The sequence below is a fragment of the Macrobrachium rosenbergii genome, chromosome 31 (assembly GCF_040412425.1).
Source record: "Macrobrachium rosenbergii isolate ZJJX-2024 chromosome 31, ASM4041242v1, whole genome shotgun sequence".
NCBI lineage: Eukaryota > Metazoa > Arthropoda > Malacostraca > Decapoda > Palaemonidae > Macrobrachium > Macrobrachium rosenbergii.
The window spans coordinates 28,967,884-28,981,876 of NC_089771.1; the positions used below are offsets into that span (position 1 = coordinate 28,967,884).

At 36.7% G+C, this 13,993-nt stretch overlaps 1 protein-coding gene across 1 annotated transcript in view; it reads left to right on the top strand.

Annotated features, from left to right (window-relative positions):
* Window positions 1–13,993, top strand: part of Cad87A (cadherin-87A) — a 109,210-nt gene that overhangs the window by 64,044 nt on the left and 31,173 nt on the right. Inside the window, 9 exon segments of the mRNA XM_067132564.1 lie at window positions 6,734–6,942; window positions 7,691–7,819; window positions 8,194–8,221; window positions 8,224–8,318; window positions 9,551–9,685; window positions 10,287–10,479; window positions 10,979–11,091; window positions 12,266–12,463; window positions 13,546–13,701. Of these exon segments, the coding sequence (XP_066988665.1) occupies window positions 6,734–6,942; window positions 7,691–7,819; window positions 8,194–8,221; window positions 8,224–8,318; window positions 9,551–9,685; window positions 10,287–10,479; window positions 10,979–11,091; window positions 12,266–12,463; window positions 13,546–13,701 (1,256 nt within the window).

The window sequence follows — 13,993 nt, forward strand, 5'->3', positions numbered from 1 at the left end:
ATAAAAATCGGGAAGGTTATCGTACATCGAGGCTGCAATGACGCGATTCACGTATAAAACGAGAAATGCTGAAGTTATCTTCTTGAAAGTTTACGTAAGGCCAAAGATATGCTTGTGAGATTTGCGAAGCATACTGGGTATTCTATGGATGTTTAGTGACATTTATTACTAAGTACGTGTATTGTCATTTTTCAGGTACTATTCTGACAAACGATTTTCTTCAAAATGGCGGATGTTTAGTTGCAGCGCCCAGCCACGTGTTTCAAACATGTTGCAAATTACTTCTGTGGTGTCCAAATTTCTTGAATTGCAGCGTCCAATTTATGATCCATTTGCATATCTGAATAAATTATTAGAATATAGACTGGAAATATCGAATGTATATAAAATATATAACTGTGGTATCTAATGCATATTTGTTACCAGAAAAATGCATTAGATACCATCTAGTTCAGAAATAGGTCCTTTTAGAATTCTACTAATGTAAGAAACATTGTGTATGTGATAAAGTTTATATATATATATATATATATATATATATATATATATATATATATATATATATATATATATATATCTCTTTTTCAAGTATGTGAGTCACAGATAAGAAAAACAAGGCATTAGACACTTTATAAACTTTACAGGTGTCTCATCAACATTTTATCACCCCTCTTACATACGCTGCCTTTCACGTCTATCATTATATATACAGTATACAATGTATTATAATATATATATATATATATATATATATATATATATTATATATATATATATATTACTAAAGGATCCCATTCAAAACTATATTTATCTAATGGAGTTTTTATTATACAAACTTTCTTGGACAAATATCCACATTATAAATATCCATTATACCATCCAGATATTTAGTAATCTACTAATACAGAACAAGATGGATAAAGCTCTTCAAATTATATATATATATATATATATATATATCTAAATTTCCTGATATATATATATATATGAATATATAATTCACACAAGATGGCAGATTGCTTACAAATTCTAAATTTCTAAAACAGTATGTTAATTCACCTGATTTTTCGCTAAGGCTCAGGCCTATAGCAAAATCCGTGGCAGAGAAAGGTGTCGTCGCAGGAGACCTGGGAATTCTTCCACGCCTTGGGAAGAGGCGCAGAAGACTCGCACGTCAGTTTTCTGTTTGGTGGAACCACTTTCATTAAGAGCGTGGGAACGTTCCAGGCGTGGGAGGAAATGCAGAGATTCCCGACGCCACCGTGAAAGGAGGGAGAGAGAAGGATGTTGGAACGTCTCTCTCTCTCTCTCTCTCTCTCTCTCTCTCTCTCTCTCTCTCTCTCTCTCTCTCTGTCATTCGATACTGTATTTCTTCAGCTTTGTGTATCTTTGTAAGGATGTCTTTTGAAATCCCTCTCTCTCTCTCTCTCTCTCTCTCTCTCTCTCTCTCTCTCTCTCTCTCTCTCTCTCTCTCTCTTCATTTCAATACTGTATTTCTTCATTTTTCTGTATCTTGTATCTTTGTAAATATATATCTTTTGAGATCCCTGTCACTTGAAATTTTCGTAGTATATTTACAACAATATCGACTCTCTCTCTCTCTCTCTCTCTCTCTCTCTCTCTCTCTCTCTCTCTCTCTCTCTCTCTCTCTCTCTCATCTTTGGAATGTCCGTCATATTTCGATTCTTTATTTCTTCCTCTTTCTTTATCTCTGTATCTCTCTCGTTGCATATTTACAGCCGTATCGACTCTCTCTCTCTCTCTCTCTCTCTCTCTCTCTCTCTCTCTCTCTCTCTCTCTCTCTCTGGGGGATACTGGAGCTGGTTCACGCGCCGGAAATGATTAAAGGCGTCAACCTCGCCGAGACAAGGGAACAGGTGCGAAACGTCTCGGGAATAATCTGTCCAAGACGGGAGATATACGACGGTACTGAATTCTGAGGAAAATGACAGCTGGACAGATGTGTAGATACTTGCACTGCGTATTACTTTATTTATTCAATGTTGCAACTTTAATATACTAATTTTTGAACTCCCGTAGGGAATTAGTGCTGTCAACGCAATTTTTTTTTTTTTTTGTCTTTTACTTTACCTCCGTTCCCTCTTCCTTTCTTCGGCCTTGCTGTCCAACACCTCTAATTGTTATTTCTTAGGTTTTCCCCCAGTTCCACTCCTAGATCCATGTACTTTAGATCTTTATAAACAAGGAAGATAACTGTGGCTCTACTTTAGATCTATATAAACAAGAAAGGTAACTGTGGCTGTAATTTAGATCTTTATAAATAAGAAAGATAACTGTTTACAACAGCATGAGATAAAAATGTGCATAAGAATTCAAGATACATAGTGGTCCCGCAAACACATTTTTTTTGATTAGAGCAGAGTATTTTATCAACTGCAGTTAAAAAAGGGCTTTGATAACTTTTACGAAATATAATCAATATTGAGCTTCATCCTCATTGCCTTGCGGAATAACAGCATTCTATTATTGCTTGTGCTAATATAAAATTTTTAAGTTTATTGTTTGCAATGCAACATGTAGCTAAAAGAACTATATCCCAGATTTTACTCAGTCAGGACAGTTTAACCATTCAGCCTTAGTTATGACAAGGATATTGTTCTGTGTAAGCAAGCAATTATTCAGTGTTTCCGTAAACAAAGTGAAAAATACTGGTAAAAATATTTCTCTTGGAACGAAAATATTTACGGGAAAATAATCACTTCCCTGAAAATTGGCTTATTGTTATGTGTGCAAACACCTTTAAAACAGATGTTCTTAACGTTTTCCAATGCATGCACCCCTTTCAAATCAGCAGTCAGATCTCGCACCCCCTGAATTGCTGAAATAAAATAATAATTATAATAATAATGAATTTTCCTTCTCTCTCTCTCTCTCTCTCTCTCTCTCTCTCTCTCTCTCTCTCTCTCTCTCTCTCAGACGCGAAGTCATTCCTGAGACGTAATTACTGGATTTCGTTAATTTTCTGTCTTTGCTTAATAAGATAAGATAATTATGTTCAATGGTTCCCAAGGTGTGACGTCAGTCGTCAAGTTGTATGAATATGATGATCATAATGATGATGATAGTGATTAAGCAGGTAATTATGATTATCATGATACCAAGGTAATGATAATGATAATACTTAAGGCATAGATGATAATATAGATGATGGCCTCGTAGGGGGTTAGTGCCCTTAGTTGCAACCCCTTTCGTTCCTTTTACTGTACCTCCTGTCATATTCTCTTTCTTCCATCTTACTCTCCACCCTCTCCTAACAATTGATTCATAGTGCAACTGAGAGGCTTTCCTCCTGTTACACCTTTCAAACCTTTTACTGTCAATTTCCATTTCAGCGCTGAATGACCTCATAGGTCCCAGTGCTGGGGCCTTTGGCCTAAATCCTATATTCAATTCGATAATGTAGTTGTATATATCAATGATAATAATTATAAAAAAGATATCTCCAATAAAGCTTTAATTCAGGTAATGAAAAAGGTAGTGAATATATTGATAATAAGAACGTCAGTAATCATTATAACCAAGATGGCGACGCTACAATGACGACGATAACGAACATTATCTTGATGAACTCATTGTTCCCGGAAGTGCTTGCAGTTACGGTAGCTATTCAGGAGATTCTTTTATTCTTTGTTCTCATTGTTCATGACTTTCTTTATTATTATTATTATTTTATTATTATTATTATTATTATTATTATTATTATTATTATTATTATTATTATTCAGGAGACAAACCCCTGTTCATATGGAACAAGCCACAAAGGGGCCCACTGACTCGAAATTCCAAATTCCAAATAATATTATGGTGTTCATTTGAAAAAAGTAAGAGAAGATAATAAAACATATAAAAAGAATTAATTTTGGAAAACTCTCTTTCAGCTTACTGAAATAGACTCAAAATCCCTCCACAATTATATATATATATATATATATATATATATATATATATATATATATAATATATATATATATAATGTGTGTATGTACGTATGTTTATGAGGACGGACACATGTACGTTATTGTAAAGCTTTTGCAGATTAAGTTACCAAGTTGAAGGCAATTTTCAACAATTACAGAGCTGAGAATGACCCACTGTTTTGAAGTAGCGTATAACCACGGCGTCTGTGTCTTCCTTTACTGGAGCTCTCCTTCCCTCCCCTCCCACAATGAAGGTCCTATCCTCCCCTTCCCTCCCCTCCCCAACACTCCCCCCTACTCCCTCCAACCTCAATTTCCTTCAGACAGGAAGCGGTCAGAGCACTGTACGGGTCTTCTTACGTGAACTGTCAGTTTACCGCCTTCCTCCTCCTCCTCCTCCTCCTCCTCCTCCTCCTCCTCCTCCTCCTCCTACTCCCTCCTCCTTTGTCTTCTTCCTGCTCATCTGTGTCACGCACACCGTCTTCCCTCCTCCTCCTTCTTTTCCCCTCCTCCCCTCCCCTCCCTCCTCCTCCTCCCTCCTCCTCCTCCTCCTCCTCCCGACCATGACCCTCAAAGATCTGACCAACAACAACAAATGGTCGGCCGTCATGGAAGCAAAACCACCAACGCATATCGACACAATTTTGTTTAGCCCACCCCCCGCTCTCTCTCTCTCTCTCTCTCTCTCTCTCTCTCTCTCTCTCTCTCTCTCTCTCTCTCTCTCTAAATTAGTCAGGTCGCCGGGTTTCGTTTCGTCGTCTGTTTGATTTTCTTATTTGTTGTTATTTATGTTCATTTGTTAATTAGGCTTCTTCACTTTTTATGAATTTTTTTTAATAGTTAATACAATCTTTAAGTAATAACATAATGCTTGATAGTACTTACTATGAAGTGACGTCATCGGTTCTAGAAGTCATTTGTTGAATACAAGTGAAAATCTTGGTTTTTCCATTTATCCATTTTTTCATGTAAAAATAACTCTCTCTCTCTCTCTCTCTCTCTCTCTCTCTCTCTCTCTCTCTCTCTCTCTCTCTCGTCTTAAAATAGTTATAAGTTAGAAGTAATGATAAGATGCAACAAAACATCTTAAAGGCTTCCTTTTAATCATAAGACCTCGAAATAATCCAGAGTTTGTCCCTCATTCGAGAGACCAAGAGCAGAGACAACCCCATACCCCTAAGTATACCTTGTTGTGTGTGTGTGTGTGTGTGCGCGCGCGCATGAGTGTAATACAGTCTTATGACCAAATGACGCGGTTAACAAATGTCGTTATAAAACAATAAAAAGTAAGAAAAAACCACAGTTCCCACGGGAAACGATAATAAAAATAAGCAGAAATGCAAAGAATTATATTAAGAAGCTGATAAATACACCTAGATTTATTATATTTATCGTCTGAATATTTCATTCCAACAAGAAAGATACCTCATTCGATACCCAGTCTCCTTAACTTATCCCGGAACAAGAACTGTTAACTCGACTAACTGTATCAAATCTCTTCCTGCCTTTCGTCATAACTTCCTAGAAACTCGAATTTATCCAGTCATCTTGATGTGGGAAGTGATTTGACTGTGTACCCCCAACAATCGATTGCTTTTTGCGCAGTCACCGTTTTTAAAGTAGAGTTTGCTGAGCGCGCAGTCCTGCGGGAATTCAAACCGGTGTTGGCTCGCAACTGAAACGAGTACATTTGTAAATATGTCTCAAGCAAGGCTGATTTCGTTTGTGCACGCGAGGTTGATTTCGTCTGTGCACGCGAGGTTGATTTCGTTTGTGCACGCAAGGCTGATTTCGTTTGTACACGTTTGTACCGCAGGGCTGATTTCGTCTTTGGCTGGTTTGTTCTACGCAAGGCTGATTTCGTTTGTATACGCAAGGCTGACTTCATATTTGCACGCAAAGGCTTTACATCCTTACGCCGTCTGTTCGTTGCAAGGCTGATTTCGTCTTCGTTGTACATAGGGGCTGATTTGCAAGGCTGATTTCGTTTTGTAGTGGCTTGGCTTGTTCGCAGGCTGATTTCGTTTGTACACGCATGACTGACCTCGCTTGTACACGCAAAGCTGATTTCGTCTGTACATGCAAGGCTGACTTCGTCTGCACACGCAAGGCTGACTTCGTTCACACACACGCAGGCTCAACTACAGCTTAGGCGAAATGAAATAAGAACAGATTTTTTGTCTCAGTGCTTGAAATCAGCAAAGAGCTTTGAAAGAAAACGAATTCTAACTAATAGGAGAGAAGTTGGCCTGACCCACTTGTTTCTGTGGCCGCTACAGGCGTGTGTGTCCTCAATAGCATCTTAAGTCAGCTCCTTTCCCAGAAAAATATCTGCCTGTCAGTGTCTTTGTTATGACTGCAGACTCATGTCCTGAGTTGACATTATTCATGTTGATTTTTATGGTCATGGCTTTGTTACCAGAAGTGAGCATGGTTAGTTAGTTACCTAGAATCAAGGTATTTATGGACAGGCACCCTTGGCTGAGATATTTATTAATCATGTTTCAAAACTGTGAATTTTTTTATTTTTAAATGTCTTAATTTTCATTTCCGATTTTTTATCGATAATATATTTCTATGTAATATATATATATATATATATATATATATATATATATATATATATATATATATATATATATATATATATACTATATATGGTCTTATTGCATATTTTAAGAATAATTTAAGAATAAGGCTATTCTCTCCCCATGTCACGACCACTTTCAAGTAAGATGTAGCCAGTAGCCATAACGATCTCAGTTCATCACAGAGTGCTCTCTCTCTCTTGACAGGTGTGAGGGCAAACCTTCCTCCGTCCTTCACGGCTGACATGAACCTCCACGTTGTCAGCGAGGATACCCCAATAGGAGCTGCCGTGTACACCCTGAAGGCGAGCGATCCCGAAGGTGGACCCGTGTCCTACGGCCTCTCGGGATCTGATAGACTGAGGGTCGACTCCCGGACGGGTGTGGTTACCGTGCAGAGACCCTTGGATCGAGAGGTAAAGGAGAGTTGGAGTGGGATTTTGATGTTAATTTCCTCGAAGGATTTCTTCATTTGTTTAATTTTTGTTTCATTTTGTTGTTTGGTGTTATTGGCTAATTATTATTCGCTGGTTTTATTACGTAGTTGTTCTTTACTAGTTTTGTTACTTAGTTATTTCTTCCCTATTTTTATTACTCAGTTGTTCTTCCCTAGTTTTATTACGTAGTTCGTTTTCCCCTCATCTTTTTATCATTATTGAATCATAATATTGTAAATTCAACTTTAATAAGACAAATATTGGGGATTTTGGACTTCCCAACTCTGTGAAATATATTGGACAGTGATATGCTGTGTATCTTGGATTCCTGAGTTGATTAATTTGTCTTTGTTTTGGTATCTTAAAGTCATAATAGAATGTCTCACATTTCATAAAGTTTAATATCAAATCCTCTTATATAATGTTAATTTGTCTTTTGTTTTGTGACCTTAAGACCTAACAAAATATCATTTCATAAAATAAAACTTGAAATATGCAGAGAGAGAGAGAGAGAGAGAGAGAGATTAATTTGTCTTTTGTTTTGTACATCTTAAAGACCTAACAGAATATCTCACATTTTCATAAAATAAAATTTGAAATATGCAGAGAGAGAGAGAGAGAGAGAGAGAGAAGACCTAAGAGAATATTTCACATTTTCATAAAATGAGAGAGAGAGAGAGAGAGAGAGAGAGAGAGAGAGAAAAGTTATGGTGTCTTTTCTTCCAGAAAAAACGACACACTGCGACTCGTGGTAACTGTCGAGGACGAGGTACCTGGTGGCAATAACAATGTGGTTCGAGTGCCAATTTCCCTCATCGTTCTGGATACCAATGACAATCCTCCCGTCTTCCTCCAGGTGAGATACAAATACATGTACGTACGACTACCTATATGTATATGTGTATATGTATATACATATATATGATATATGTATATATACATATATATATTTGTATATAATATATATATATATATATATATATATATATATATATGTGTGTGTATGTATATATATATATATATATTTATATGTATGTATGTATGTATGTGTGGGCAAGTGAGTGTTGAGTATGCATGTATACATTGTTAAAGTGACTTTGGTTTTATAATTGTGCAGTGAGATGAATAGCTTTTATTTACATTTAAAAATGCATTAATTTGATAATGATCATGTACATAATCTTACATGCGTAATTAACTTTATATCCGACTCTTTTCCATCCTTCCCAGACCCCGTACGAAGCCATAGTGAACGAAGACCCACCGTGGGCAGCACCGTTTTGCCTGGCATAAGGCTCTCAGACGACGATCAGGTTGGAGATGTCATTAAAGTGGAGTGCCATCCCATTACGCAGGTAAGTAATGTCACTGTCGATAAAAGATGGATTAGGGTTTTATGAGATGGTTTGTTCATGTGGAGAGAATAGATAAAAAGATTAATTGGAGTATTTTTGTAGTTTGGTCATATTCAGAGAATAGGGGATACAGGTTCTTGAAAATGTTGGATCTTAGTTTTTTTGTGAGATGGTTTGGTTATGTGGAGAGAATAGGGGATAACAGGTTCTTGAAAATGTCGGATGTTAGTGGTTTTTTTTGTGAGATGGTTTGTTCTTGTGGAGGGAATAGAGGAGGACTGGTTCTTGAAGATGTTGGATTTGAGTGTTTTTGGAGATGGTTTGTTCATGTGAAGAGAATAGGGGATGACAAGTTCTTGAATATGTTGCATATTTCCTGAGATGAAGACCTAGAGAGATCATTTGAAGCTTTATATCGAAACTGGTATAAAAATTGCAGTGGTTAGATATAATAGTGGGTCAAAAATGTGGTTGTAAATATTAAATATGTTTATCTAATACTGAATTATTAAATTGCTGAATGTTATTTAATTGTCTAATATTATGGATATGAAATTTATGATTATCATTACTACATAACGGTCAATTTAATCACCAAATCAGACCATACCTTCAGTCGACCAATATATGTATCCATTTTTCTTTATCATATATATGTATGTATATTTATCATTCTTGCAGTTATTCATATCTAAGTTTATTCATCTCTTATTTATATTTAAGTTTATTCACCTCTTTATTTCTCTCTCACTCGAAGGGAAGCGACGGCTGTGAAGTCTTCTCTCAATTATTTATGTCTACGTTTATTCATCTCTCATTATCTATGTCTGCGTTTATCCAGCTCTTATTATTTGTACTACGTTTCTTCATCTCTATTTCTCTCTCACTCGAAGGGAAGCGACGACTGTGAAGTCTTCTCTCAATTGTTTATGTCTACAGGTATTCATCTCTCATTATTTATATCTACAGCTATTCATCTCTCATTATTTATATCTACAGTTCTCCATCTCTCATTATTTATGTTCACGTTTATTCACCTCTCTCTTTACCTCCTATTCAAAGGGAAACGACGACTGTGAAGTCTTCTCTCAATTATTTATATCAATATCAACAGGTTCTCTCATTACTTATATCTACAGTGATCCATCTCTCATTATTTATATCTACGTTTGTCCATCTCTTATTATTTATATTCACGTTTATTCACCTCTTTCTTTACCTCCTATTCAAAGGGAAGCGACGACTGTGATGTGTTTTCAATAGTGGCTTCAAAGGCGACGTCCCGGGAGTATTCAGGAAGCCTGGTATTGAACAGACCTCTGCAGTATTCCATCCACAGTCTCTACCAGCTGAAGCTGGTGGCTACGGTGAGTTACTGTGCTTGTTACGTGTGCTGGAAGTGCTGTCATTACTTACAGTGCTATTCTCCTACTTGTGTTTCTACTACTAGTGGTGGTAGTGCTGTATTATGCTGCTACTGCTATTTATGCTGCTATTATTTCTACTGCAACTAGTAAATTGCACTGCTATAGAACTGCTTCTACTACTGTTTATACTACTGCTAGTAGTAGTATTTAATATATATTTACACTTATATTGTTTATTTCCTTACTACTACTACTACTACTACTACTACTACTACTACTACTACTAATAATAATAATAATAATAATAATAATGATAATAATAATAATAATGTGTAAATATTATTTTATAAATATTTTCACTGACATTATTGAGGATTTCTTAACCAATAATAGTAATAATAATAATAATAATAATAATAATAATAATAATAATAATAATAATATTATTATTATTAGTCACTGTAAATATATATTTTTATAAATATTTTTACACTGACATCATTGAAGATTTCCTAACCAATAATAATAATAATAATAATAATAATAATAATAATAATAATAATAATAATAATAATAATAATTAATTTCGCTCTCTTTCCAGGACGGGGGCGAGATGGCCAGCGTGGGCGTGGTGATAAGGGTCCGCGACGTCCAGAATTCCCCGCCCATCTTCTCGGGTTCCCTCACGGGCATCGTGACCGAGGATGACCCCATCGGGACGCAGGTCATGACCCTGAAGGCTGCTGACGGCGACACGGGCGCGCCTCGCTCCGTCGAGTACGAGCTCATTACAAGTGAGTGCGGGGTCCGAGGGCGGCATCGGGTCCTTTCTCTCTCTCCTCTCTCTCTCTCTCTCTCTCTCTCTCTCTCTCTCTCTCTCTCTCTCTCTCTGTTAGTACGGACGTCTCGTTTGAGGTCTTTATAATTGACGTTGAAAAGTTGCTTCCTCTCTCTCTCTCTCTCTCTCTCTCTCTCTCTCTCTCTCTCTCTCTCTCTCTCTCTCTCTCTGTAATATATCGCTACGTTTTCATATACACGTATCAGCGAGTGAGGACATGTATGAAGAAACACATATATATACGTGTGTATGTGTATGTATATATACTATATATATCTATATACAATATATATTGTACACACATACAGTATATATATGTATACATATATATACATACATATGTATATATATATCAGTACTTTTTTAAAATACGTATTCGTCTTACCACCTCTTTCTGTAATCAATGAACAACTTATTCCTTTATTTATCGGTCTATTTATCTATTCTTGCGACAGATCCGCTGGACTTCTTCACCCTGGACGCCGAGACGGGCGAGCTACGCACCGCCAAGCCCTTAGACAGAGAGGCCCTCCAGTCTCCTGACGGCGTTGTCAAGGTCAAGGTCAAGGTAAGTTAGCCACTGCTGTTTTCAGTCATTCTTCAGGATTTCGTCTTTTGTTCTGAAATTCGTTTTTTTTTTTAATCTTTTTCACAGTTCTTTACATTTTGTTCATTATTCTTTTTTGGATTTTTTTTTTCTTTTCACAGTTCTTTATATTTTGTTCATTGTTTATTGGAATTTTTTTCCTGGGAGTTTTCATAAATTTTTCTTTTGTTAATATGTCTATTGTTCACAATTTTTTGTAAAGAAAGAAATAAATTACTTTTTAAAATTTGTTTAATACTGTCGCATGATGCTGCGTCCATATTTTTAAATCTAAATTTGACGTTTTTCGTTTTTTTTTTAATATCATCTATGTTGTTTTCCCTCTTCTTTTGTTTACATCCCGTAAATTATGTCCTTTTCATAAATTCATTTACATTTACAGTTTCTTTTTATACTTGATTCATGTTTTTCAAATCATCTTCTATATACTTTATCAGATTTCTTGTCTTCATGAAATCTTTTAATGTTTTCTGGTCTCTGTTATTCCTTATCTCTTAGTAGGATTCTTCTCTATCCTCATCAAATCCTTTAACAATTATTAATCCTCTCTTATCCCTTATTTCTCATTAGGATTCTCCTGTATCCTCTAAAATACTCTGATGATTTTTTCTTATCCTCTTTTATTCTTTATCTCTTATTAGGATTCTTCTCAATCCTCATAAACCCTTTAATAATTATTATCCTATTTATTTCTCAGCTCATTAAGTTTCCTCTGCATCCTCATAAGATCCTGTAATTATTTTTATCCTCTCTTAAGATTCTTTTCTAACCTTCTCATAAAACCTCATGATTCCTATTCTCTTATTTCTGGTCTCTTATCAAGATTCTTCCCTGTCCTCATAAAATCCTCTCGTGATTTTCATCCTTTCTTATTCCTTATCCCTGTTCTCCTATTTCTGATCTCTTATCAAGATCCTTCTCCATCCCTCCCATAAAACCTAGCGATTCCTATTCTCTTATTCCTTGTGTCTTATCAAGATTCTTCTCCATCCTCATAAAATCCTCTGATATTCATCCTGTCTTATTCCTTGTCTCTTATCAAGATTCATCTCCATCCTTCTCATAAAACCTAACGATTCCTATTCTCTTATTTCTGATCTCTTAATCACCAACTCCTCTCTCCTCCTCCGCCAAGGCGTACGAAGTCCAAGGCGGAGAGCCCGTGGGAAGCCCGGACACGGAGACGGTAGCTGACGTCACCATCACCATCAGGGACGTCAACGATGAACCGCCCACCTTCAACCGGCGGGAGTACCGGGCCACGGTTCCCGAAAATGTCCCCGACGGGACGCCCCTCCCGAATTTGGACATGTTTGTCCAGGACACCGATGTGGTAAGATTGGATGGATGAGTTGTTTATGGTATTTTACCCTGTAGGGTGAGGGGGGTAATGCCGTCATGCGGTGCACTGTAGGCATTGCTTAAGGTTGTTTGCAGCGTGCCTTCCTTAGGCCCCTAGCTGCAGCCTCTTTCATTCCTTTTGCTGTACCTCCGTTCCTATTCTCTCTCTTCCATCTTACTTTCATATTGCAACTGCTTTGAGGTTTTCCTCCTGTTAAACCTTTCAAACCTTTTACTGTCAGTTTCCGTTTCAGCGCTGAATGACCTCATAGGTCCCAGCGCTTGGCCTTTGGCCTAAATTCTATATTCTGTATCTATTTAATATTTTAATAGAAGGTGTTTCCGTGTTTATTATTATTTTTTTTTATTATGAGATGCTGATATGATGAGTTGGACCTCAGAGTTGTTGTATCTTTGCGTTCACTTTTTATTTATTTGTGATTTTTTGTTTGTTTTCGTAGATATATCTAAAGAAGTTCTAAATTTACTAAAAATGATTTTTTAAATTTAAAATGTCTTCAGTTTTAAAAATTTTTTGGTTGGAGAAAATAGCTAATACTGAGCAAAACATAGTCATTGCAATGACAATCATTCAAAATAATGCGTGTGTATAATTTTCAATTTAAAAAGTAACGCTTTATTTGTATCTGAAATTACCGTGTGGGTTCCTCTTCAAACTGAGTAGGGTGCCTACTGGCTTTATCCTATCCTGTCCAGTTATTTATGACTGAACAGAATCAGTCAGTCGCCCTGCTACTAAACAGCTACTACTAATACAACCGCTACTTACAGTAGCCACATCAGTCCTAAGTACTCATTATTTATTTACGAGTTTGATGACCCGCGCTACGCTGCGCAGGAACACGTCTCCCCTACCTACCCCGCCCCCACCCAGGGCGGACAAACAGGTTTGCAGGAGGAGGGTGGATGTGTCATGTCTCCCCTACCCTCCCGATCCCCTATCTATCCCGCCCCCACCCAAGGCGGACACACATAAAAAAAGAACCACTCGGTTTTTATCATTATAGATTATTATTTTATTTGATTTATTTACTTTTTCCTCTCAAATCCCAGGGTTCGAACTCCGTCTTCAGTCTTCGTCTCTTGGACGCTTCCGGCATCTTCAGCGTGGAGCCGGAAGTGGCCTCTGGGTCGTCCTCCGTCAGTATAAGGGTGGCCAGGGGGCCTCTCGACTTCGAGAATCCCAACCAACGCAAGTTCCTTCTTCAGGTAATGATGGGTTCTACTTTTGGCCACTTCTGGTAATAATAATGAAAAAAAGCTGATTTGAAAGATGTTTATTCTTGTGATAACTGTCTTTTGAAAGAGAAATCAAGTTGTTAAGTATTACTTGAAAAAAACAACAATAGGTTGATTATAAATTTGTAACAAAGTTTAGTTATGAATTGGTTAGAAGAATGTAAAGAAAGACTAATAAAAGGAACAAAAGATTGATTGAAGTTAGTTAAAAAGTGGTTGACAAAAGTAGATTTAGGCTGAATATTTACGAAAAAGAAAAAGT